Genomic DNA, 27,949 nt, shown 5'->3' with positions numbered 1-27,949 from the left:
TTTTTCATTTACGGCGGGCAGACTTTGTATTTCTGCAGAGAAGTCTCACTTCAGAGATTACCCATGTGGGCGGCTTACGCCGTCAATTCGTTTTGATTCACCACCCGAAGGATAATTAGTAGTGCTAATGGTAGTGGTGGTGGTAGTAGAAGTAACGGCAGTATTAGGGGTGGTAGTGGTAGCAATAGTAGTGGTAATGGTAGGGGTGGTAGTAGTAGTAATGGTAGTGTTAGGGGTGGTAACAATAGTAGTGCTAATGGTAGTGGTGGTGGTAGTAGCAGTAACGGCAGTATTAGGTGTGGTAGTGATAGTAATGGTAGTAGTAGTATTAGTAGTAGTAGTAGTAGTAGTAGTAGTAGTACTAGTACTAGTAGTTGTAGTAGTAGTTGTAGTAGTAGTAGTAGTAGTGACGGTAGTATTGCGGGTGGTAGGGGTAGTAATGGTAGCAATAGTAGTAACAATTGTAGCTGTGGTGGTAATGGAAAGGGTGATGGTGGTGGTAGCAGTAGTAGTAGCAGTAGTAGTAGAACTTCTAATTTAATTCGAAAAGGAGGGCCCGTGCTCAGGTAAGGGGGGTTTAAGTGATTAGAAAAGAGGGGGAGGAGGATACATTCAGACAAGAAAATATAGACTGCTTTGGAGGGAGTTATTCATGGACACCGTGAAGAGATATTTTTTCATTCATGCTAGTTCAGTCTTGGACGTCTTAGCGAAGGACACAATGCAGATCCGCATTCTCATAGTCCTGCTATAGAGCTTTTGAGTGAACAAATTACTATTTCATGAAGTGCGTACGGATCCAGTACGTGGGGGTTTATGTGGGAACGATATCCATGCTCGTTAGAAGGGGGGGGGGGGGGGGTAGATAAATGGCAAAAGTAGGACTGCTCCAGGTGAGATGGCGGAGGGCTTTACAGTTATGGTGATAGGGGCAACGTGGAAGAACGCCGAGTGCGAATCATCTTCGAAGAGTTTTGGTGTGTAGGCTGCGTTGGTAAATAGTTTATTAAAGAACTTTAAAGTGCAAAGAAGACTGGGCCATTAGCCACATAATCAACAGGTAGAACAAGCGTGAAAAGCTGCACCAAGACTCTACCTAAGAGACCTCAGGTGATTCCTAAAACGACTGTTTGGTTTCTATGGCGCTCCGTGATAATGTTCTAACCACCTAGAGATGTAAGTTTCCGTAAAATTTTGAGGCACGTAAAAAAACACCGTTTTTTTTTCATTTTTTTTTTCAGAAAAATATTCAAAACTGAAAAAAAGACGATTCCGCACACATATCTAAAAAATTACGCATACTTCTTAAGGCGGAAGCCTTAAATGTCTCATGAAGCGCGAAAACTGACCGTAGTTGCTGGAGACTGCACGAATGAAACTAAATTACGGTCGCTGTAAAAGAAAATAAGTAAATACAATATACACTGAAACTTACTTGGGTCCGAATGGAATTTGAATCCGGGTCGCCAAAAGCGGCAGTCAAGTGTGGTGACTACGGCACTAACCCAGTAGCGTGCCGGGATGGAACAAGAATTTTCCGGATGCGTGCCGCTTGACAGATGAACATAACGGTACCGCAAATACGGATGCGGCAGTGAAGAAGACTTCGATAATCGCTGGCTTTCGCCTTCGGATCACTTAAGAGACTTAAGTGCCCGATGAATGTTTGGCGCCTACACTGAAAAGAATATAATTGTTTCATTCTGCATCCCAAAAGCCACAGCAGAGCTTCCGCTCTCATGATCTGCGCACGATTTCACGTCAAATCATTGGTTTCAGAAAACGTTTCGCTCTCTGCAGATTGGTCGCATCACAAAGACTTTCCCCGGAGAAGTTCTGTCTGTTCTTTTCCACATTACTTTGATTGCAAAAGGAACAAAACAAAAACCTGTTTTTTTCGAATGCTTTTTGTGTGTTTTTTTTTTTTCAACCCCTCACGTCTCTACCTCTACGCAGCTTCCCTCCTTTTAAAGGTGAAAAAACCAGCGAAAAGACGGAAGACGTAGAAGAGACGAGACAACACACACGCTGGGTGTGTTGTTTACAACACACACCCAGCGTGTGTGTTGTCTCGTCTCTTCTACGTCTTCCGTCTTTTCGCTGGTTTTTTTCACCTTCAAAATGTACCAACTGGCCCAGCAAGCTGCCCTCCTTTTAGTCATCCAAATATGCACACGTAGCAACAGTTTTAATTCATTCTGACGTATTTAAGCTCGGTTCACCCGCAGACGGAACCCGCGGAAATTTTTTTCACTATCTTTAACAGCTGTAATGATAAATGTTTACTTCAAACAGTAAAACGTTACAAGCTTGCTATTTCTCCGCGCAAGTTGTACGCTATCAGCCGTGGATAAACGCAAACACAAAGCAATTATGCGAGTTGGCTGCGAAATACCAGGTGGCCGGCTAGTTCCATGCATATTACGAACCCTAACCACCCCGACAGACGACCAAGCCCTCCAGTGTTCGCTATACCGAGTATTTCGAAGCAGCGGGAACCGACGAGCAGCTCTGGCGTCGGTTGCACTTAACTTTAGAAAGTCCGCACTGTCGGAGAGGTACATTGTTCGGCGCTCTTTTTCCTTTTCGAAGCAGGACAGCTGCGCGGAATGGCAGCCGTAGCAAAAAAAAAAAGTAAAACAAATAAAACAAAAACAACAATAAAACTAAAACGACAGCCGCTTGTCGCCCATCCATCATAGAAACGTTCACCTCGCATGACCCGGGAGCCGCGCTCTCTCCCAAATGTCTCTGGCCTGCCTGCGACAAAAACCAAACTAAACGCATCCACCGCAATCGGAGCTGTCAAAACTCCACCTTCTAGGAGTGAACTTCTGAGAGGTGTGCCGCCCAGCTGGCGGGCTACTACACCCTGCGCGGAGACTGCGCCGTATTCTTGGCTTTGGTCTGTTTTCCTTTTTTAAAGCGCAGCTTAATACGGCTAGGGTTCTGCGCATTTTTCCTGCGCTTGTGCGAAAATCATTGCGGTAAGGCCAACTTTACAGCGAAGGCTCGGGATAAAACGGCTGTAACTCTTGTTTCATCCAGACTTTCTCAAAAACATTTAAATGACAAATGGTCGCTACGGCCACTCTGTTATTACGACATCTTTCGTTTACTTTTTAATTGCTTAATTCACAGTAAACGTAACAGAGTTCCTGTCTGCTGTCAATGCGTGACCGTCTTCGGAGGGAGCGTGGTTGCAGAACACGACTGTTGCTATTGTTTCGTGAAAACTTTCTCAACAAAACTTATATGACAACGACCCGCTAACACGACTCTACCGTTACACTGAGTTTCATTTACTAACCATTACTAGTTAGCTGAAAGTGTAGTTGTAAACATTACTGAATGCCCGTCTGCTGGTTGAAATTCAGTAACGTTTACAACTTCGCTAATAACGGCAAGAAAATGAAACTCGGAGGAACGATAGAGTCACCCTAGAGCCCAATTGTCCTATAACTGTTTTCGGGAAAGTTTTGATAAAACAGGAGTTTTCCGATGCCGTTTTCAGCCGTTTTCTGATTAGCATTCGCGGTAAAGTTGGCTACGCCGCAAGACGTTTTTGCACACACGCAGGAAAAATGCGCGCAAAACCCAAGCCATAGAATACTCCACTTGAAAAAAAAAGAACTAAAGCGGTTTAACGCGCCGTGGCAACACGTGGGATATATGATGCGCGCCGCAGCTGAGGGCTTCAGATTAATTTTTACCGCCTGGTTATTTTAACGTGCACTGAAATTTCGGCACGCGGGTGTTTTCATTTTTCGTCTCTATCTAAAAAACGGTTGCTCCGGCCTGGATCGAAGCGGCGTCCAAGGGCTCAGCAGCACAACGCCTTAGCCACTAAGCCACCGCGGTAGTTAAAAATCTAGACAGAAATCTAGACAGAATCCTGCGGTGCGAGTATGCCGATCCCGCTTACGCGCAATCCCTATCCTCTCTGCTCGCCGCTTCGGAAACGATCCCTCCGGCCACTCCGTTCCCAGCGAGTAAGTATAGAGGGTGCGAAAACTGAAACCACGCTCGCGCGCCTTGGGAGCAGACGAAAATGTCATCAGAAGACAAACGCTTCCGGCACGAAAACGAGCTTACCGCGCTGCCGCCGACGTATAGGGAGAGGCTGAGTGTGATACGTACTCGTTGATAGGTCGGCTGTCGCAGCAGCAGCAGCAGCAGCACGCGGTCGGCTACGAGTCCATGCCGGCGGTCCCGTTGTCGGAATGCGACGACGCTTCCGTCGAACAAACGCCGCTCGACGGCCCAGAAACAGGAGCTGCGCTGAGCAGCACCTGACGCGCGGGGAAACCGGTCGGTCAGAGCGACGAGGGAGAGCCACGCGTGCGACTACCCTCGCTTCAGGAAGGCCTCCGCCGCGGGACTTGGCTGCACGCCGGCAACGCCGGACGCTGCTGTTTACGCGGCCGCAGCTGCTGGTCACGCACGCTCGTTATCCTAGCGCCGCGCGGTGCGAGCACGGAAGACCTCGCGGTCACCGGGATGGCCGGACTCGGATGACGACCCGCCGCGGTGGCTCAGTGGCTGGACGCGGGTTCGATTCCCGGTAGCGGCGGCGGCTTTTCTAATAAAGGCGAAAGGCGAAAACGCCCGTGTTTTCGAGATTTCGGCGCACGTTTAAGATCCCGAGGTGGTCAAAATTAATCCGGAGCCCTCCACTACGGCGCGCATCATCGCCTGTGTAGCGTCGGCGCGTTAAAACCCACAATCAATGAATCAGTCGGTGGCTCTACGGCGTCGCGTTACTAGGTCCAAGGATGCGGGTTCAATCCCGGCCGTGGCGGGGAAAAGCGAAAACGAGCGTGTGTCGAGATGCCGGCGCACGTTAAAGATGATAAGGGTAGTATTCTGGGCACGTTGGTATACTCTGTAATTATAAAAAAAATTGATCGCTCAACATAGAGGGATGCGGACGGAGTGGGGACGGGCACACACACACACAGCAATGTGTCTCTGTCTTGACTTCGTCCGTGTCCCCCTTTTTTGCGCATTTTTTTTCGTTGGAACTGCACTAACGATCCTTGCGCTGTCGAAATTAATCCAGAGCCCTCCACTACGGCGTGACTCGTAGGCCAGGAGTGGATTCGGCTTGTTAAACCCCCAAAATGGGAAAATTTGACTGGACAGGTGACGATCTGCGGAATGCCTAATTCTGGCTTGTTCCTGGTAAGACGGGCAATGAAGACATGATACAACTGCGTGTAATTTGAAGGAACTAACCTCGGGAACTTACTCGACTCCAAAACACTGAAAGGTCTTTTTCTTTTTTTTTTTCCGAGGAATGTTGCAAATTCCTTAAACCAACCATCAAGGTTCGTTGCTGTCAAGGTTGATGGTCATATCGGAATGCTTGATGTACGGGATAAACACTGAAGTGACACTGGAGGGTGCTGTCAGGGACGCTGCGCCGTGATGGCAAGCTTGACTGCTAAATTGATTATGGAAAGGAATTTTCCGAGTGACTGATGGTAGCAAGCCAAAATTCATTCGATAGCAAAGTGGTTGTAATATTAGAAACATAGCGGTGGCATTGAACGTTTCGAGAAAATTACACAAACTGCCGTTTTGAAAAGGCGTTGCGGAACTTTGCCTATTCCGTATAAGCTACTTTGATTAGCGCTTTTTGTTTTAGGCGAGAAATTGGACAGGCTGTATCGAAATGTACAGGGGTGGATTAAAAGAAATACGAACAACGGAGCGCACAGCCTCCGACGTATGCTGCACCGTCTGGCTGCAAAGTCAATAAACTGCGCGCATGCTCACTTCTTCAAGAGCGTTTGAGAGTGTGGCCCACATTTACGGGAAATGCTTCATCAAGAAGTGACACCGGTCGTTTACTTTGAGGGGCCTTTTCACGCTGCGTCGCCACTGAGCAGGATGACCGTTAAAGGGCATCATGCTAGCTGCAATCAGCCCGCTGCGGGCTTGGCTTCCGAATGTATATATAACAGGATGCTCAGTGGCGACAAAGCATAAGAAGATGCCTCAATATAAGTGACCGACGTCTGTTCTTTACCAAGCATTTCCCTTTACCAAACCAGCGTAGGACTTGTCGGCGCATGAAGTGTTGCGCTGTGAAAGCAACCAGTCTTCCTACCCAGCAAGGTGAAAAATCTCTCCCTTAGGGTAGTTTATAAAATACTCCCTCTTAGGGAGTAAACAAAACTCCGTATACGGAGTGCGCTAGAGGACAAACCATTTCCTCCCTATCCGGCGTATTTCCTCCCTCTCAGGGGAGTACGCTAGAGGACAAACCATTTCCTCCCTATCCGGCGTATTTCCTCCCTCTCAGGGGAGTAAACAAAACTCCGTATACGGAGTGCGCTAGAAGACACACCATTTCCTCCCTATCCGGCGTATTTCCTCCCTCTCAGGGGAGTACGCTAGAGGACAAACCATTTCCTCCCTATCCGGCGTATTTCCTCCCTCTCAGGGGAGTACGCTAGAGGACAAACCATTTCCTCCCTATCCGGCGTATTTCCTCCCTCTCAGGGGAGTAAACAAAACTCCGTATACGGAGTGCGCTAGAAGACACACCATTTCCTCCCTATCCGGCGTATTTCCTCCCTCTCAGGGGAGTACGCTAGAGGACAAACCATTTCCTCCCTATCCGGCGTATTTCCTCCCTCTCAGGGGAGTACGCTAGAGGACAAACCATTTCCTCCCTATCCGGCGTATTTCCTCCCTCTCAGGGGAGTAAACAAAACTCCGTATACGGAGTGCGCTAGAAGACACACCATTTCCTCCCTATCCGGCGTATTTCCTCCCTCTCAGGGGAGTACGCTAGAGGACAAACCATTTCCTCCCTATCCGGCGTATTTCCTCCCTCTCAGGGGAGTACGCTAGAGGACAAACCATTTCCTCCCTATCCGGCGTATTTCCTCCCTCTCAGGGGAGTAAACAAAACTCCGTATACGGAGTGCGCTAGAAGACACACCATTTCCTCCCTATCCGGCGTATTTCCTCCCTCTCAGGGGAGTACGCTAGAGGACAAACCATTTCCTCCCTATCCGGCGTATTTCCTCCCTCTCAGGGGAGTAAACAAAACTCCGTATACGGAGTGCGCTAGAAGACACACCATTTCCTCCCTATCCGGCGTATTTCCTCCCTCTCAGGGGAGTACGCTAGAGGACAAACCATTTCCTCCCTATCCGGCGTATTTCCTCCCTCTCAGGGGAGTACGCTAGAGGACAAACCATTTCCTCCCTATCCGGCGTATTTCCTCCCTCTCAGGGGAGTAAACAAAACTCCGTATACGGAGTGCGCTAGAGGACAAGCCATTTCCTCCCTATCCGGACTATTTCCGTTTAAAGTGCAGGGAAGATGGCACTGCACAAGTTTTCTTGAGACGGGTATACGTCTTGTTGAGTAGTAAACAAAAATGGCCGCAGTATCTGCTCACATCGTTGCAAATGTAGAAAGACGACAGTATTCTGCCGCTCCTGCGACATAAATCCGCTATTCTCTCGCCCGCCCAGCCATCACGCTCTTCCACTCCCGTTTCTCTCCCCCCCACAATAAACACGGAGGAGGCCTGATCGAGTCAATTCAATTTTGCCGCGTTCCACTGCTCGCGCGCCACCTACTGGGATATTTCGTAACTGTTGAACTTCGAACGCTGCCACAAGATCCAGGGTCGCGCGAGCTTTTTTTTTTTTTGTATTTTTGGGTCAAAATATTGTTTCTTATTCGCTATCGCTAATATCAAGCACACATTTGGTTTCAATTAAAATAATACGGGACAGAAGCTTGGAGGTTCATTAAAGGGTTCAATTTAAATTGGAGACGACTCAAAAAGGTAGTTCTGCCGGCTTAAATAATCTTGAAAGAAACACACACAGCGCGCAAAACAACAGGACGAAAGACGGAGGGATGTACAACACAAGCGCTGACTCTCAACTATTTTTTATTAGAAACCGAAAGAATATATACACGCAAGTGTGCACATGCGCAGAGGAACAACATACGATTAACTCGACACATCACACCGTAATGCCCTAAAAGATTAAATAACAAGCGCACATTCCAACTTAAAAGACGCACGTGGCGGGTAATTGACATTTCACGCAAGCATATGCCCAACTATCTTTGCTTCCTTTTCGTGGAGCTTGATGGAAGTCTGGCTGACGCAGTCATCTTGATAGAGGTTAATGTAGAAGGCCTCTACTATTTCCCGAACCTTCTGATTTCTGTGCTCGAATAGCACTTCGGTATCAGCGAAAAGTGGTTCACATCCACGCGTTTCACACTTTTTACAATGTGCGCGCAGATTTGCATACGTGCAGTTTTTCATTGTCCCTGCGTGCTCTCCTAGTCTGATATTCAGGCAACGCCCCGTCTGCCCCACATGCACTCTTTTGCAGGACAGCGGAATGCGGTGCACAACACCTAATTTGCAAGGCACAACGGCTCGCTTGTGATTGACACCGCACGTGTTCTGGCTGATACCAAGTGGATGACTCTTGTTCACCATGGAACAAAGCCTGCCTATTTTGTTCTTTGCCGAGAAGATAACCTCTACACCATATCTTGACCAGACATTTTTCAGCCCGTGTGCCAACTTGTGCGTGTAAGGCATGACGGCTCGTTTTTCCCCCGTTCTTTTTCCTTCTGTACCTCGTTTCTTCCGTGCTTAATCTCTCGGACTAATGTCTGACAGACTGAAATTATAACATGGTTTGGAAATTCTGCTGCCTGAAGGCGGCATACCTGATCACCAAAGCTTTTTTCCGCAGTATGGTGGCATGACTTTTTTAATGCTGATCCGAGGGTAGACATCGCGATGCCTCTTTTTACTATTTTCGAATGCCCAGACGCATAATTAAGAAGCGGTTTAGCCGACCTAAGATTGTACTTCCAGCATGTGTGGTTCTCTGCAAAATTTATGGCTAGATCTAGAAACTGTAAGCTACCTTCTGCGGGAAGCTCTTTGATGAACTTCAGTCCCATACTGTGGTTTTCAAACGCCTTTACGATACCTTCATATTTCATTGATGCTTCATTCCGGTGCACAAAAACCAAATAATCGTGTACGTATCTTGCGACAAGGACCACCATGCCTCCAAGCACCTTTTCCAGGTTAACATCAACTTTCCCTAGAAAAATGTTGCTAAGAGCTGGTGCAACCCTCGAACCAATACAGACGCCTGCATTTTGAAGGAGCACCTTTTGCTCCCATTTGATAAACGTCGATTGCAAATAAAACAACAACAGCTCCAAAAATCCTTCTACGGTCAGACCACAGTCATTTTGGAACCTTAACTCATCGTTGCTGTCTCTTATACATTCTTCTACGCACTTCATTAACTCGTTGTGGAAGGGAGTAGTACAAGTCCACTACATCAACACTGAAAGCTGTGCACCCCTCAAACTTTCCGAGCCGAATTTCTTAATTTAAAGGGGTCTTCAACTCTCAACCTTTCGAGCTGCTTCTGCAAAAACGTAGAAACCACTACCTGCCACGTTCCCCTCTCGGAAACTATAGTTCGAAAAGGTTGCTCCGGTTTGTGTGTCTTTATAGAAAAGAACACATCAAGGCATAGCCTTCCGCCTTTGTTACTAACCTAGACAAGCTATCCAAGTTCAGTTCCTTCAAAAGGCACATAGCCTTCTCCTTAACCCTTTTTTGGCTTTTCTTCCGCTGAGTGAAAATTCTTTGCCAGGGCTTCCGACGCCTTCTCTGCAAACTGGCCATCCGTCAACAGAACAAAAAAGCCTTCCTTGTCTGCAGTCATCAGTTTTAACTTATTTTCCCTTAAAGAATCGACAATGGGATGCAATCGCACACTCCTCCTAGCCTTCTCCTGAAGGTTCCGTAATATCACATCCGCACATTCCGAAACACACCGCGCCCGTTCATCGTCCGTTACAAGTTTTGAAACATTTCTCGCACAGGCTACCTTTTCGCGATGTCTACCCTCGGATCAGCATTAAAAAAGTCATGCCACCATACTGCGGAAAAAAAGCTTTGGTGATCAGGTAAGCCGCCTTCAGGCAGCAGAATTTCCAAACCATGTTATAATTTCAGTGTGTCAGACCTTAGTCCGAGAGATTAAGCACGGAAGAAACGAGGTACAGAAGGAAAAAGAACGGGGGAAAAAACGAGCCGTCATGCCTTATATGCACAAGTTGGCACACGGGCTGAAAAATGTCGGGTCAAGATATGGTGTAGAGGTTATCTTCTCGGCAAAGAACAAAATAGGCAGGCTTTGTTCCATGGTGAACAAGAGTCGTCCACTTGGTATCAGCCAGAACACGTGCGGTGTCAATCACAAGCGAGCCGTTGTGCCTTGCAAATTAGGTGTTGTGCACCGCATTCCGCTGTCCTGCAAAAGAGTGCATGTGGGGCAGACGGGGCGTTGCCTGAATATCAGACTAGGAGAGCACGCAGGGACAATGAAAAACTGCACGTATGCAAATCTGCGCGCACATTGTAAAAAAGTGTGAAACGCGTGGATGTGAACCACTTTTCGCTGATACCGAAGTGCTCTTCGAGCACAGAAATCAGAAGGTTCGGGAAATAGTAGAGGCCTTCTACATTAACCTCTATCAGGATGACTGCGTCAGCCAGACTTCCATCAAGCTCCACGAAAAGGAAGCAAAGATAGTTGGGCATATGCTTGCGTGAAATGTCAATTACCCGCCACGTGCGTCTTTTAAGTTGGAATGTGCGCTTGTTATTTAATCTTTTAGGGCATTACGGAGTGATGTGTCGATTTAATCGTATGTTGTTCCTCTGCGCATGTGCACACTTGCGTGTATATATTCTTTGGGTTTCTAATAAAAACTAGTTGAGAGTCAGCGCTTGTGTTGTACATCCCTCCGTCTTTCGTCCTGTTGTTTTGCGCGCTGTGTGTGTTTCTTTCAAGATGATTTACCAACTCGCCCAACTTTCGGTGTTACTTCGGCTTAAATAAAGTTTATTCAATCCAATCGAATCAGCGTACAATGGAACAATGTAACGGAAGATGATGGGTGTAACGTTGAGGGACAAGAAAAGAGCGGAGTGGGTCAGGGAACAAACGCGTATGAAGGACATACTAGTAGAAATTAAGAAGAAGAAATGGACGTGGGCTGGGCATGTAATGCGGAGGCAAGATAACCGTTGGTCATTAGGGGTAGCAGAGGGGATCCCTTGAGAAGGGAAGCGTGGCAGGGGGTGGCAGAAAGTTAGGAGGGCAGGTGAGATCAAGAAGTCTGAAGGGATAAATTTCTCGCAGTTAGCACAGGACCAGCATAATTGGAGATCTATGGGAGAGGCCTTTGCCCTGCAGTGGGCATAGACATGCTGATGATGATGCTGATGTCGATGATGATGATGGTGATGGTGATGATGAAAAGATTACGGCGAATACCAGTTGTGCAGTCATATTTTGCCGCAAATATGGCTAATGTTTTATTTTTGCTCAACAATGTTGACAGTTAAGTATGAATTATGTGAGAAGATTTATGGTTCGGGAAAGTTTTGTTTATATACACTTCTCGTTGAAGAATTCGTTTAACTTTGCAGGATGGCTGAACCGCGGAACAGACGGACCAAAATTTTCTGGTTTAACTATCCCAAAAAAGACTACCATCTATAAAAGGGCCACTTTTTGTCGGCACAGCACTCGATTGGCAGCGGTGTGGCTCAGTGAATCGCAGAGTCTGGTCTACCAACCTTGTCGTCATTGAGGAGCTCGCAGCGGTCAACTCACGTGGAATGAGCTCATCTATTTATGCAGGCCATTGACACCGACTGAACGCTTCGTGTGCTGGGCATCTTTTCCAAGCAAAACGAAAGCGTTCTACGTCGTACCCCGCTTAAACGTGACCATCACAACCCCCTCCCCCCTTTTCTTTTAATCGGACAAGCTTACACTTTTTCGTGCCCGAAATTTCCAGTTCGCGAAGACTTCGAGCATGTTTTGAGTGTCATCTTTGCGTCTCCCCTCGAAAACCACGGTAAAAGATGTTCTTGAGCCGCGGACATCTTTTGACAAGGCTGGTCCGAGCCCACGTGCGCGTATGCTCCTATTTTTAGCCTGTGAACTTCACATCATCATTGTCGTCGTCGTCACCCTCATATCATAATCGTCATAATCATTATCACCACAGCCATCATAATAATCATCATCCTACCTCGCAAGACAGCCTGCACGGCTGTCCTCGTCAGCTAATCTCTTCCCGGAAGCGTGTGCCCAAACGCTTCGCTGCACAGAGCACCCACGTGATATGTGTAATGCCACTGCGCGCCATATTCTTTTGAGTGCCTGCTAAAACGAGCCCTCCGTTCGGGCTCTGTGGCCTCGATGTAGAATACTGAGTATTGGCGCTGACGGCTTGCGTTCCAGCCTCAGCAAGTCTATTTCAGTTTTTCTTTTTTGTTGCATAATTTTTTTTTAATTTAGTTTCGTTTTCTAAACTAAAACCTATGGATTGTTTTTGTTGATAATGGTGATTTTGTATGTTTTAGGTCGCTTTAGGTTTGGGGCGCAGCCGATGATTACGTTAAATTACCATTATCCATCGCGCGAACAGACATGTCACGTGGGTGCTCTGTGCAGCGAAGCGTCTGGAAATAAGCTCCCCGGAAAAGGTCAAGGAAGCGATTTTACAACAGCAGCATGAGTATGCTCTGGTCTAAAACTCTGCCTGAGAGCCCTCTCTAAAGCTTTCCTCCTGCGCAGTCCGCTGCTGCAGCCTCAACCACCGCATGCAAGTACCTCTACGAAAGCACGGATTCCTGGGAACCGATATCACTCTCCGGGTGGTCCGACACTTCCCGGAACTTGCCGTAGGTGATGCAATGAACAGAGACGGAAGTCTACACGGGTTACGAAGTCGACGGGGAATTTCGATCCTTGCGCAATATTGAGACGCTCTAGAGTCGGGTAAGCGATAAAATATTCCTACAGGCGCCTTGCCAATGGTTCCGTGGTGCCCTTTGCAGCTCGACAGCCCCCATGGATTCCCCTTAGAGGCATCACATGCCTAGCAATATCTGTGTACCAACCTCTGGTCTTGGCCGATCCCCTCCACCGCCCCGTTTCCCGCATTTGTGTTTAGCGCAGTGTTTGTTATACCTCTCGAACCTCCCCGTTTATATACCCGCCGCGGTGGCTCAGTGGCTAAGGCGTTGCGCTGCTGAGCACGAGGTCGCAGGTTCGATTCCCGGCCACGGCGGCCACTTTTCTGATGGAGGCGAAAAACAAAAACGCCCGTCTGTACCAGATTTCGGCGCACGTTAAAGATCCCCGGGTGGTCGAAATTAATCCGGAGCCCTCCACTACGGCGCGCCTCATCGCCTGCGTTGCGTCGGCGCGTTAAACCCTACAATCAATCATCATCCCCGTTTATATCACGGCTGCTTATTTTTGCAGTTTATTGTTGCATTCGAGGCAAATTATACCATGCTCAATTATTCTTCCTCCTCTTAGACCCCCTAAACTTCAAAAATTTATCATTAGTCAGTAAGTGGTTATTGTTACCTCCATAGTGATTATTACCGCTTCTGAACCACGCATGTAAAATTTTATCAAATTTGTAGACTCTTAAAAAAAGCAGTTTCTTTTCCATCTTTATTGTAATTGCGAAAAATAGTTAGGAAGAAAAGAACGCTCAAGCTCGAAGTCATTCAACAACCCACACATTTATTTATGTGGCCTTGAGAAATACCATTCCGATATTACCGCAATGACTAAGTCCCAGCAGTGCTCAAGGGGTGAGTGTCTAAGCAAGGAATTCCCTTCGAAGTTGTAACTCTGTCTGACGCATTGCATCAAAATTTGCAATGACAAAGTCCCAGCAGTGCTCTAGGGGTGAGTGTCTACTCAAGGAATTCCTTTCGAAGTTGTAATTCTGTCTGACGCATTGCGTCAACATTTGATTCGTTTTCGCTGGCTAGGCCCCCATTTTGCTGTGCAGCGGACGAAGCCGTCCTATGCTGTCCTGTCGTTAATGTGAGACCGCGCGTAAAGTTCAGAGCTCACGTACAGCTGGCCACCTTTTAAATAACATCGCGGGAGCGTCGACCAGCGGTATATCTTTGCCCTGTATCACGCTGCAAAGCGGCGAAATGGGCGAGCAGACGCATGCGTAGAATGATCCCAAATTATTTATCGTCTGCGAAGGAACAGCCTAGCAGACGGCGCTCGCAAACGTCGTCTGCTAGGCTGTTCCTTCGCAGACGATGCATACTTTTCGCTCATCAAAGAACGGTGACAGCTACTTCGCCTGCGCCTTTCTCCCCGTATTCTTTTCTTATTACTGAGAAAGCCTCACGTAGCCCCATTCTGCGAAAAAGCGTCGTCATTGTTGCTTCTGTCCGGTCAAGAAAATTGGTGTCACTGTAACGAGTGCTGGATAAAAACCGCAGGTTTGATCCGATGGAATTTGAGCCCGGATTTCAACAGCCGCGGAGTAGTATTCTACCAACTGTGCTGTTTTTTTCTTTAGTGCATGGAGAACTTGCCATAATTACAGACCACAAAAATTACCAGTCGTCCAAAAGATGCACATAACTGCAGCTAAGATAAGGCATCCGTCGAAACTCCGGCAAGCAGACACGCGAGTTCAACAGATGCAGCCACTCTGGTGGGTCACTTTGGCCGCACAAATGCTCCGCACCAACGCAGCCGGCTCCCGGAAATGGACCTCGCTGGGCGAGAGGGTTCCGCATGCCGGTTAGTCAAGCGACACTTCTACAAGCTAAACAATCCCATCACATTAAATAAGTGTAGGGCACTCTATTATATCTCGAAAAGGCAAGAATCACAATGCATAAAGGGGCAATGTCCATGCCATTTTTATCAGTTCTTTGCAAAACAAAAAAAGAAACGTTCTAGCTGACGAAATGGCAGCATCTCCACTCCGTGGATGATGGCGAGGATACTCGAAATGACATCCAAGTTGCGACCCGAGTGACATCCGATTTGCGCCCCGACCGTCATTCGATTTGAGCCGTCAGTTGCACCTTGAATATTCCCTAAATGAAACTGCAACTCACGGCTCAAATCGAATTTCGCTTGATTTTCGCTTGATGGTGGTGTGCGCACGAATGGACGCTGACGGGCATTGTGCGGTCCTAAGGTACTCCGCACCTAAAAAACACACCACAACTCTGCACAAAGCAAAGCAAGATGAATGGTTTCAGTCCGAGAACATAAGCGACAATTGTCGGACCAAGAAATAAACATGCCTTTTTATTTGTTTATTTAATTTTACACACTGCAGCCCAATAGGGCTATCGCAGGAGTGGGTATGTACATGGAGTGAAATAACACTATTCTGCACAGATCAATTCAGACAAAATTGACAACTCAATAGAACTCGCGCATGTTTCCCGAAAATGAGACACAGCAGGTAACAACAAGTACAGGAAAGATTGAATTATACAAAGATTCACGCAACACAATCAATTTAAATTACACAAAAATTTTCTAAAGGCGCAACTATGTTTTCGCTGGGGGTGTTGATGTATGCAGCTTAAAGAAAAACATTTTTTTTTTGCATTTGGCGGAGTACACGTATACGCATGACTTGCTGTAAAACACTGTCCTTATGCTATCCAATGTAAAACCGTTACTGGCTAGAAAGGGTAAACAGATATTGCACGGAAAATCTCGCAGTAAAAAAAGTAAGAAGTGTCAACCACTTTCTTTAAAAAGCCCCGTGGTGGCTAATAACTTCATTGGTGGAGACAAACATAAAAGGTGAATGAAAACTTTTTCGCTGTTGAATAACGTTTAGAAGTGGGTGATGCGTCAGTTTATAGAAGAAAAAACGAGACACAAGTTAGTGTACAAACAAATGCGTTAGCCCAGTACCCCCGACGCTAATGGAAGAAACAAATTATCCCTGGGCATAGGTTCCCATGAGAACCCCGCACAAAAGTCGCCAAAACTTTATGTAGAGCTTGAACTTTAAAACGCGCACAATGAAGTTCCTGCGACACATAAACAAGCTTTGCGGCAAGGATGACTTTACAGACATGCGCAAGCGCAAAAACAGGAGGTTCTCTCGAAAAACAAACTGCGCGCAAATTAACGGGGACAAAAACACATGACGACGGCACAAGCGCAGGTTCCCGCTCCATTCATGCCTGAGAAGCTCGCGTGACTTTTAGGGCGAAGCCCTATCGGAGCTTGGGTGGTCGGCGTCTCACGTCGTCATCGTAACCATCGTCTCATGTAGTAACGGTACTAAAACACCGGGGCGCTCGTTTACACCTCGCGCTAGAACATAACGCGTACTAAAAAAAAAAAAAAACACCGGCACACTCGTCGTTTACGCCTCGCGCTGAAACCCTTCGTAACGCGTACTAAAAAAACCCCGAGACACTCATTTACGCCTCGCGCTAAAGAGCTTCGTGCTTCAAAGGCAAGAGACTTTTACAGCAAAGCTGTATGCCTCTACTCCCCGATGGTTTCATCTCCGTTGGCAAAAACGCCAAGGCGCCAAGAATACACTTACACACTGCATGCTTCGCCCCTCCGCAGGTTTCACGTAAGTGGAGATGGCCCGAGATTTTTTTTTTTTTTTTTTGTAGTGCCAATGACCAATGCGGCCCAGTGTTACGTATTTGGTGCAAAGGCACACCTAGGTATCGAAATGCGGCACTGTCCCAGATAAAGCCAGCAAACATCGAGGGTTTCGTTTCCCATTCACCAAACCAAAGTCTCCCTTTTTAACACGAAAGTGTTTTATTGCGGGATTCACGAACATTTCACTTACGTCATATCCGTCCCGGAAGTGACGCCAGTACAACGAAGCAAGCGGCCTGTAAAAGATGCACCCCTGTACACGGGGTCTTCTTGCGGGGAAGCCAACTTTGGTACTAAAGAGTACCTTACTCTTAGGGTTATTCGTTTTCGGGTTTTATATTTTAACATGAAAGTGTTTTATGCCGGTATACACTAAGATTTTACTGAACTCATATCCGTCACGGTAATGACGCCAGTACACCTTTGCCGAAGCGACCCGCCAGCAGGACGTCGCTCGCCAAGCACACCCACAAGACAGCCGCCTAGTCGCAAATCGTGCTCAGCTGCAGATTTCGCTGCACATTTCACTTTCGTGTTTTACCGATTGCTATGACAGAGGAATCAACCACAGTTTTTCCCCATATTCACAGCCGCTCTCCGCCCGTTACCAGCGTAGAGAGAGAGAGAATCAACTTCACTGAGCTCGAAAATTTGATGGTGCGCCAGCGTAGCACAGAAGTTGTCATTCCTCTCTTGGCGCACATACACACCTGGGGGGATTCGCCAGGAATCTGTAGCTTTGCGAGACTGATGTGCCCGCTTCACAACATTCACATAACTGTGAATTTGAAACCCCGAATATTTAGAATTAGTGCGTTCCGCGTGCCACTTGAACGTGATGGCACGCGAGTAGAACAGGCGCAAGTCATCCGCCCAGAACCGTGATTCTATAGCTCAGCTGCGGCGTATGTCAGTCGGCTTGCTTAACGCAATTCGCGCCGCAATTAAAGCGCGGATACGAAAGCGAGGAAGAAGACGCAAACACGGAGTAGCATCATTCGGGGCGAAGGTGCTGGGTTTTAGCCGCGCAGATCTTTGCTGCGCCGTACACTTACTCATTTCGTAATCTGGCCGTCTCCCATGCCAGCCCCCGGATGGCCATGCCGGGCTTCCCTCAAGAAGATCCCAGCATTTGTGATCACTGCTATCAGTGCATTCTCGCCCACTGCCTCTCCTTCACCGCCTTCTCTTCTTGTTTCATTTCCTTACATGCTTTCCATGTCTTTATTTTCTCTTCTTCTTTACTTTTTCTGGTTTTGAATTCCCGAGCATATAGTTTCTCTCGGTTAGCGCCCCTTTCCTGGCCAATCCCCTTGAGTGGGTATGAGCCATACCTCTGGCATTTGTTTATTTTCTCTTACCCTCCCTCCATACTCCTTTCGTCCATCGTGACCAGTGGTCATCCTTTTTTCTAATAAAGGATCTATCTATCTATCTATCTATCTATCTATCTATCTATCTATCTATCTATCTATCTATCTATCTATCTATCTATCTATCTATCTATCTATCTATCTATCTATCTATCTATCTATCTATCTATCTATCTATCTATCTATCTATCTATCTATCTATCTATCTATCTATCTATCTATCTATCTATCTATCTATCTATCTATCTATCTATCTATCTCTGTCTCCCTATCTCTCTCCGTCTCTTTCATTATCTCTATATATTTCTTTCACTCTCTTTCTCTCTCTCCCTATCCTCTCTCTCTTTCTCTCTCTCTCTATCTCCTTCACTCTCTTTCTCTATCTCTCTCTCCCTATCCTCTCTATCTCTTTCACTCTCTCTATATATCTCCTTCACTCTCTTTCTCTCTCTCTCTCTCTCTCTCTCTCTCTCTCTCTCTCTCTCTCTCTCTCTCTCTCTCTCTCTCTCTCTCTCTCTCTCTCTCTCTCTCTCGCTCTTTCTATTTCTGTCTCCCTTGCACCACCACCACCAGAACAGGCCGTCGAAGTAATTCGCGTCAAAAGACAAGGAAACGAAAGCAAAAAAAAGAGAGAGACGGAACTGCGTTGCAACAGTAAAAAAGAAATACCGCCAGACTTTCGCCTTCTAAGCCCGTAAGAAGACTAAAGTACCCCGATGAACTTCTCACTGCTTTCTTTCTTCTTCGTCGTAACACAGGTAAGCGTGCACATTACGGCAATAAAAAAATAAGATAAAACTTATTTGTCCCCGCATGCGTGTATGCGCACGTGCTTGTCAGCGCGACAGCAGATATACGTGAGCCGAAAGCAAAGGGAAGGGACGTGAACTACTAAGTTCCACGCATAAACTTTTGAGCGCATTGTGGCTGCCACCGTTTTACAATACACACAGTCGGGTTATCTCATCGTCGCAACATATCTCGCTTAACACTGTTTCATAAACTGCACTGTCGTGTGTCCCTTCATAAAGACTTCATCTGTGAACCCACAGCCGTTTTTACACGTTAGAACCATTCATGCAAAGCCAACGCATTAATTCCGTACCCTTGCATTTGCCCAATCATTTTTACCTCGTACCGTAATAGACTGGAATAACCTACCAACGCACATTGTTACTAAACCAAATGCTATAAAATTTACTGATGTTTTGCGCAATAACATCAGCGTATAATATACAGTCATCATCATCACCATCATTACCAGCCTATCTACGCCCACTGCAGGGCAAAGGCCTCTCCCATTAATCTCAAATTATCCAGGTCCTGTGCTAACTGCGACCAATTTATCCCTGCAAAATTCTTGATCTCATCTGCCCATCTAACTCTCTGCCGCCCCCTGCCACACTTTCCTTCTCTAGGGATCCACTCTGTTACTTTTAATGGCCAACGGTTATCTTGGATTACATGCCCTGCCCACGCCCATTTCTTCTTCTTAATCTCTACTAATATGTCCTCCACACGCGTTTGTTCCCTGACCCACTCCGCTCTCTTCTTGTCCCTTCATGTTGCACCTATCATCTTCAATTCCATTGCTCGCTGAGTCGTCCTCAATTTAAGTTGAAACCTCTTGTGAGCCTCTCTAATTGAGTGTTTTAACACTCCGCCTGTTCCGTCGTTTACGTAGTTACCGTGCTGACCGGGGCCCGATTGCGCCTGCGCGCGCGCGCGGAAGGGCGAGGAGGCGCACCTCACCGTGACGAATGCACAAGCATGGCGACGGCCGGCCCGCGGAACAAATCCCCCCTACCGTAACGAAGGCACAAGTGCACGGACGGGTCCCGGTCAACACGGTAACCACGTACAACACGTAACATACGGAGTGTTAAAACTGAGAATGCCGGCCGAATCAACTCCACCTAATTCTTATCCTTCAGGTTATCTCTGCCCCATTCTACAGGGATAATATACAGTACAGAGATAATATACAGTAGACTCGCGATAACTCAAACTCGAAGAGACTCCGGGATTTTGTTTATATTATCAGAAGTTTGAATGATCAGAAGTTCTCAGAAATGCGGCTCAGGGCAACATGCCATCCTGTGTTGTAATGAGACATTCACATATGTTTAACTACACACACACACACACACACACACACACACACACACACACACACACACACACACACACACACACACACACACACACACACACACACACACACACACACACGCACGCACGCACACACGCACACGCACACACGCACACGCACACACACACACACACGCCCACACACACACACGCACACACACACACGCCCCCCCCACACACACAAAGGGAATAAAGGCAACAGGGGGTGAAGAGCTAACGTTACCTTCCGCATCTGCAGCGTATTAGGAATATGATATCATAATATTAGGAATATGATAACAGCCAAATAAAAGGTCATGTAAAGACTAAATATATACACACGTGGGTTATACACAAGGTATTGACATACACACGCCCTCACACACACACACACACATACACACACACGCACACACACACACACACACACACACACACGCACACACACACACACACACACACACACACACACACGAACGCACGCACACGCGCTACTGAAGTAAGTGCTATTCACACTGAAAAAAGAAAACGAATGGATGACTGGTTTGTCTGTGCTTGAGAGTTCAAAACAAAGTTTTTGACGCCAGTTAGGGCAGCCAGTTCATTGCTTTGACACGTGTAAGCAGATAATCGGCTTTCGACTGTTAGTGATATAAGGATGCGTGCAGCTGGAAGTGGCAAATGCAGCAGATATTTTTTCCGCACGGACAGGCAAAAAGTACGAATTGACTGAATTTGCGTAATGAAGAAGTTTGAATTAGGCGGCTTTAAAATGTATCGAAAACACGGCGGGCCAACCAAAAGTTATAAATTTGTTTGAATTAACCGAAATTTTGAATTATCCGAGTTTGAATTATCGTGAGTCTACTGCGTATCATTTCACTGCCTCCTTTTCCTCAGTTCTTGCATTGGTAAATGATGTCTCGATGACGCCGTGCATCTCCGTGTTCTTCGTTTGAATAACTGTTATTATTGCTATTTTGTACTTTTTCTCGTTGCTTACGCTGATGCAACATAATTTATTTTTTGTCATTTTAATTCTTGTTGTGTTATGTTTGCACTTTTTGTGACACGACACGAATGTAACTCCTTACCACATGTAATCCCCTTCCCGGAGGTGTGTTTCCAAACGCTTCGCTACACAGATCACCCACGTGACAGGTCTGTTTGTGTGACGCAGAACGGTAATTAAATGTCATTGGCTGCTCCCCAACCTGAAGCGATCCAAAACATACCAAGTCCCTATTATTAACAAAAAAATGCGTAAATTTGTGTTTAGAAAAAATTTTCTAGAAAAATAAGGTAAGCAACGAAAAAAAAAAAAACTAAGAGATAGGCCTGCTGGGGCTCGAACCCAAGACGGCAGCGCCAGTACTCGGTACTCTACATTGGAGCCACAGAGCGCGAAAGGTAGGGGCATTTTAGCAGGCGCGCAAAAGAATAGCGCGCGCAGTGACATCGCACATGTCACGTGGGTGCTCTGTGCAGTGAAGCGTTTGGAAACAAGCTTCTCCGGAGGGCCTTAAGGAATTTTGAGAAATAAATAAAAGTTTATTTCATTGCACAAATCGCCACTACACGACTGCACAGTCGCAGTCCGCCATCGCAGGTGCACGAACGTACATGGCCTCAATCCGTCACGACCATGATTATAAGTTAAAGGGACCCTGCAACACTTTTTTCAACATTTTTTTGAAATCCTAAATGCTTGCAGAACGCAGTCACCCAGCACACCCAGTACTTAGATTGATGGGTCCTTAGCCAAAAATTGCTGCTCTATGCCCATCAGATGACTTGTAAACTCGCTCAAAAGATTGTTCTCTTTTTTTCGGTCTTGACGTTCTTCGACGGCTCGAATTACGTCACTGAGGCCATGTAGCGGCTGTTGGCCAGTTTTCCTTCGGTTTGCAGCAATGAACGCTTTTCGATAGCAACTTCAAAAAATCCACAAAAAACAAAGCAGAAATGAAACACGTATCTGGTGCGACCAGCAAATCACGCAGTGCCGCTCCGTGCTGGCGATAACTACAGCCTTCGCAGTGGTTCCAGACGAGAAGGACAGAGTGAAACCGCTTATCGAAAGTGTTGCAGGGTCCCTTTAATAATAGGAAGTGTTTCAAAAATTGTTTTGTTGCTTTACTTTTTCAATGCAGTAAACCCGCATCGTGGCTATATTGCTTTATTCAAAATCTCGCTGTATTCGACGCGTTTTATGGCCTCCACTGCAGCGTATGGAAAGCACATAAAACCCGCTTTAAACGAAGTATCGCTTATAATGAAGCCGGTTCGCTTGTCTAAAGGCCTTCGTTATGACGATTGTTTACTCTATTTGTAGATTTAGCACACGAAAAAGACACTGACAGAGAAGAGGACAAGGGCTAACTCACAGACCCAGGTGGCAATCAGGGTCACTAGAAGGGAAGGATTGGAGATTCAACACTGAAAAGGTCCATGTGATGTATAAATTACTTCTATTCCAGAAAAACGTCCTTAAAGGGACACTTAAGTAATTTGTAAACACTGTAAACCAAAACCGAACTTGTAAACCGTAACCGAAACTGGTTTAAACTCCAATCTTGTGCATCGTCCAATCACATCGCAACTTGAATGCGCGTCGTTGCTGTTAGTTGTTGCGGCCGCCGCAAATGTCGCGTGGTATTTTATTCTTATTTCAGGTTTCATAAATTAGATACTGCTTCGTCAATCGGATAAACGCTGAAGTGTGTTAACATGAGCCAGTTTACGCAATGCAAACAAAAACAGAAGCTTGACAAATTCATGTCCCTTTAAGCCTAAATCTTGTATTTTTATTTTGTAGACTAGAGTCTGCCGCGCGAGCGATAGAGAGAGAGAGAGAGAGCTTATACGCGAGCGAACTTGAATAATGTCTTTCCGGTGATCTGTTGCGAGTTTCTCGTTATCTCAGTACTTCGCCCCGATGTCTGGTTTCCCCGATCAGAAAGAACCCTTTCGGCGGCAACAAGATGGCGTCGCACTCACCCGTCTCCATGAGCGAGCCCTGGGCAGAAACGGAATCTCCTCGGGATCGAGCAGCCTCCGCGGACGGTTCTCCGGGTCCATGCGCAAGTAGCTAGGACTCGTCGGCCGCCGGGGGTCGAAACTCGACAGGTGCGTCTCCGAACTCATCTTCAAGCCCACACAAGCCCGGTTACGCTACACGCTTTTTCGAGTCTCCTTTACTGTTTTTCTTTTTGCGGACAGTTCTTTTTACGGACAGTTCTTCGTTCTTTCACACAAGGTCAGAGACGGCTTCTGATTCCAAAGACCACTGTGCTAGCGATTTTATCCTAAACTGCGCAGATGTGGAGGAAATTCAAGATGGATTCGCGGAGGAAGTGCTTGGTTCTTCGGCTTCACAAATAACGTTAACCGGGAGGCGGTTATTCGCTGGTCGATACCAGATCTTTCATGTGGTAACTCCTGGTTTCACCGGCGAAGAATGCGCCTCTAGTCACATGCTCGGTTCATCTGCGCGTTCAAGAATTCCGGTTCTTTAACTAGGCTTACTGTAGGCGCTAAGGTCACGCTAAATTAGCACCCGGAAACACTAGTTACAAAGAAAAGAGGTGGACTCTTGCGCGCAAACTCCGGCCGTCTCGTGTAGGTTAGAGGCGCGACCCAAATCGGGCTTCCGCGGCAACGCGCTTCAACCGGTGACTCCCCTCCACTACCTCCGCCTTTTGATTGGACAGTAGATGCCACGTGACCCTTCCGCGGAGCCATAGTATTGGCGGAGGAGCTAAAGTTAAGCTGGGGCGGATTCTATAGTGAACGGCGTACACGCACTCGCGGGACGTTCGTGAACCCGAAATAGTCCCCATGGCTTCGCTTTCATACCTTTGAGTTTCCCTTTTCACTCTCTGCCTGCCACGGTTCGCGGACTGGGGGCGGTGGGAACGAGCGCAGCCGCCTGGCGCTTGCGTGCCGCTGGCGTTGCGATCCGTTTCTAGCAGCCGCGCTCCGGGGCATTTCTATGCCATAAGGTCATCCCGACATGCCGACTGTCTGCGCGCCCTCTTACAGTGAAACTCTCATATCCTCGCATCTTGATCATCTTCTCCAATACACACCTTCCTCCTTTTACTTCAAGGGGCCATGCAGACATGACAGACGTTGTTTTTTTATTCGAAAGATTTCGTGTTTTATAGCGCCCCCAGCACTTTTCCGGCAGGAAACGATGCTTTATTCACCGAGAAATTAATCAATCCAAGTTGAAACTTTGATTCTCCCGCCAAATCGTGCGTTTTCAGGACGACTGCAATGACATCACAAGAACAGGTCTTCAAGCTAAACCTAGTGTGCTGCGGAGCCTAGTTTACCGTTAGACAACCTTGATGGCGCCACCATACCGCGGCGGGCCGTTTTCTGCCTTTGCTTTCTTTTCGGCCGTATTTGTACGCTTGGCTTGTTTTTGTTAAGGTACAAAATAATCGCTTCGTGAAACATGGTGTTCGCTCGATATGGACATGTAAGACACCGCCGCTTACGCCTATCGGCCAGTGTCGTCTGAGACAACCCCAAAGCCTCGTAGTCTGTGGAGCTAAAACAAGCATAGTGCGCGCAGTACCAACAGCAGTACGAATCGGCACTTCTATGTTTACGTGTGCTTTCGTAATTTCCACTGTTTACCCCACCATTCTTACTGCTATAAAAAGAATGTGCCCTAAATTTAAGCGCATGTAGCTCGTTCGGCAAGATTATAAGCCCTGCCTAATTTGCGTTTGCTTTTGGCGGCCTCAGCCAATCGCAGAGCTGGGCGCGTATGACATCATAGGTTCTGTTGCGGAAAATGAGCTAGTGGTTCGCATGCCCATTTCCTTTTTTTTTCCTATTATATAGCTTATTTGAGCAAAGTTTACGTTCAAGTGCTGTCAGTATGATTGTAACGAGGCAACTTTCGAATAAACCAAATTTGGGTTTTGTCTGCATGGCCCCTTTAAAAGGGCCGTGAATGCAAAATACAAGTTTAGTTCATTAAAGAGACTGTTTTGTCCCGATTACAATGATACCATTTTTATCGCAAACTTCCAAAACATAATGAAGATATTAAAGAAATCGTGTGTAGCAGTGGCGACTCCCTAGCCACATTCCGGTTACTTTCTATGACGTCACGGAATCTTGTTTATGTCATTGGCGGCCGCCCAGCAATTTCATCGCTAATACACATCACTGGACGATTGTAGTGGCGCCCCCTAGTTCCATTTCATCGCATATCATTTGAATCATAACGTGCAGTTAGCACACTGAAAATCATGCATTTAGGGCTGGCCCACATGACGTCACCCCTCCCCATAACACGTCACTGTGGCGCGAAATTTTAAAGCTTTTTATATTTCTTTGGTTTTTTCGGTTAACAAACGTCTTTCGTGACCGGAATGGAACTGAGTGAGGTACTAAAGCTTAGATGTTTCAAATTAAATGAAGTTGTATTTGGCTTTATGCCCCATTAAAGGGGCCCTAAATAGGCTTCCGAAGGTCGCCATTTCAATCGCGCAATCGCTAGAGTACCCCTTCACGACAGCGTGTACCAAATATTACACCTCTGCGTAAAGCAGGGGCCGCACAAACACGAAAAAAAGATTTCACTTTCTCTCCTGGCTCACCAACCATACCTTGCCGCCACACTTGCGCGCTCTGACGCAGTTCTTTCCCGCTCTGACGCGCCTCTATGACGCACGAGACACTGCCCAGTGCGGCGCCGCGAACGCGAACCACAGCGACAGCGCTCACCGTGCAACCGGAATCTGGTGGGCGGAGCATGTGCGTCGAGTGCTAAAAAAAAAAAAGCGCGCGCAGGGCTTGGCGCAGCCAATGACTGCACGTACATCAAGGAGGGTGATGGATTGCCCTGTTTCTCTCGGTGGTCTTGCGCCGGGTCGATGACGTCGCGGCTTCCACAGTGCTTCGGAGGAGCTACTAGAGAAGGAGAGCCCCAGGCCTTATGGGTGGCCCCTTTTAATGAGCGATAACTCGGCTAATACTTAACGAATTTAAACAATTTTTGCGGGATGACGTTCCTTGGATAGTACTCCAGTGACTGCGCACGCAAAATCGTAACATTTGGCAGCCTATTTAGGGCCCCTTTAAGGTTCGTGCTGTATGCTAGACATTGCGTTAGTACATAGCACCTGGGGATTGAGGTAATCATCTAGAGAGTGAAGTCGTAGGTGGGGTCGACTTGGTGGAAGCACTGCTCCCGTTGTAGGTAGGTAGGTAGGCAGGTAGGTGGGTAGGTGGGTAGGTAGGCAGGTAGGTGGGTAGGTAGGTTGGCAGGCGGGCAGGCGGGCAGGCGGGTAGGTAGGTAGGTAGGTAGGTAGGTAGGTAGGTAGGTAGGTAGGTAGGTAGGTAGGTACAGAGAGAGAGAGAGAGAGAGAGAGAGAGAGAGAGAGAGAGAGAGAGAGAGAGAGAGAGAGAGAGAGAGAGAGAGAGAGAGATATGCAGGGAGGGAGGGAGGGAGGGAGGGAGGGAGGGAGGGAGGGAGGGAGCGAAAATTGTAGAAACTCGCAAGTGAGAACTGGTGGATACATGCGTAAGCCACTCTGTTTTATACCGAGTTCATATAAAGTCGGCGTTATTACTATACACAAAAGCACCGCTGAGAAAACATTTTTGTAGGCGCAATGTAAGCAGTTTTATGTCAAAGGAGGAAGACCCAAGGGCTTTCGGTTAGTTCCTACGGTATTAACTGAACTAAACTCCGGGTACGTAAAGGGAATTGCTGGTAAGGAATTTTAAGGGGCATAATGAGGAGCCTCATTTGAATGCAAGAAGGACCCGGGGCTTTTTATTAAACATTTGCGTATGATCCTTGAGTATCCCTATACAACCGGCTAGTCTAAAGTCGACTTCACTGCTGTACACAAATGCATTGCTGCAAAGACGTTTTAGGTGCAGCATAACGAATCTCATATGAAATTATGACAGCCCACCTCCTTTTATCAAATAACTCCGTAAGGCTCCATGTGACCATCAAAAAAATAAATACGAAAGGAGGGCGTATCCTGCGTTCTTTCGTATTTATGCATTGAAGAAAGAAAATGACCTATCCTGCCGTCCAGGATGCCCTAACATCTAGGCGAAACAGCGCAAATAAAACACAAAGACAGAGCAAGGACGACAAGGACTGCGGTGAGTTCCTGTCACGCAGTCCCTGTCGCGCAGCCCTTGTCAGCGCCGTCTTTGTCGCAGCGCAGTCATTGCCGTTCCTGCTCTTTCTTTGTCTTTTTTGCGCTTTTTTGCCTAGATTATTTACCAAGGCGCCCAGTTTCCCACGTGAATCCGTAACACCTTTCCGCACCAGGCCGAACTCCGCTTGCCTCACCCAACGCAGTACTTCCCGCCGTGCGAATTCTGCGCGGCCCGGTCGCCCTGCACCACATGGAATGGGAATGTTCGGCAAGCCCTGCACCCTTCCCGTGGGCAGTTGGAGGCCCAGACTCCCAGCTTCGGCTGGTGGAAAGGGCCGTGGCAGCAGGAGTCTCTTGGAGCCCTGCACTGAGGACTACACCCCACATTATGATGCTCGTAATAAATTTTGTTTAATCTCTCTCTCTCTCTCTCTCTCTCTCTCTCTCTCTCTCTCTCTCTCTCTCTCTCTCTCTCTCTCTCTCTCTCTCTCTCTCTCTCTCTCTCTCTCTCTCTCTCTCTCTCTCTCTCTCTCTCTCTCTCACGGATCTCTACGCGCCGAACCTGAACCTTTTTAAAGTCCGTTTCACCATTACACACCAATGCATTGTTAGAAAGACAGTTTTTGTGGCAATAATATAAAATTTACCATCCCTCCTTAAACAAAGTTAAGAGAAGCACGAAAGCTAAAGTTGCGTCCAACGAGCGCCCAACTGCCGGCACAAATAAAGTTCGTTCCAATCCATTCCAAATCCAACC

The 27,949-nt window shown here is 47.1% G+C and overlaps 1 protein-coding gene across 3 annotated transcripts in view; it reads right to left on the bottom strand.

The window, feature by feature from the left end:
• The window catches only part of LOC144163243 (excitatory amino acid transporter 3-like), an 87,581-nt gene extending 64,375 nt beyond the window's left edge, over nucleotides 1-23,206 (bottom strand). The window contains exon 1 of one of the 3 annotated variants that reach the window (XM_077694115.1): nucleotides 23,045-23,206. In XM_077694115.1, coding sequence (XP_077550241.1) covers nucleotides 23,045-23,191 — 147 coding nt within the window. In that variant the 5' untranslated portion in view covers nucleotides 23,192-23,206. Of the gene's footprint in view, nucleotides 1-4,095; nucleotides 4,114-4,140; nucleotides 4,401-23,044 lie in introns of those variants that run through there. The other 2 variants (XM_077694118.1, XM_077694120.1) reach the window with 2 other exon arrangements.
• Between the last annotated feature and the right edge of the window lie 4,743 nt (nucleotides 23,207-27,949).

This window comes from Haemaphysalis longicornis, unplaced genomic scaffold (assembly GCF_048455015.1).
Source record: "Haemaphysalis longicornis isolate Haplotype H1 unplaced genomic scaffold, Haemaphysalis longicornis Haplotype H1 scaffold_12, whole genome shotgun sequence".
NCBI lineage: Eukaryota > Metazoa > Arthropoda > Arachnida > Ixodida > Ixodidae > Haemaphysalis > Haemaphysalis longicornis.
This window is presented reverse-complemented; position numbering and strand designations above follow the sequence as displayed.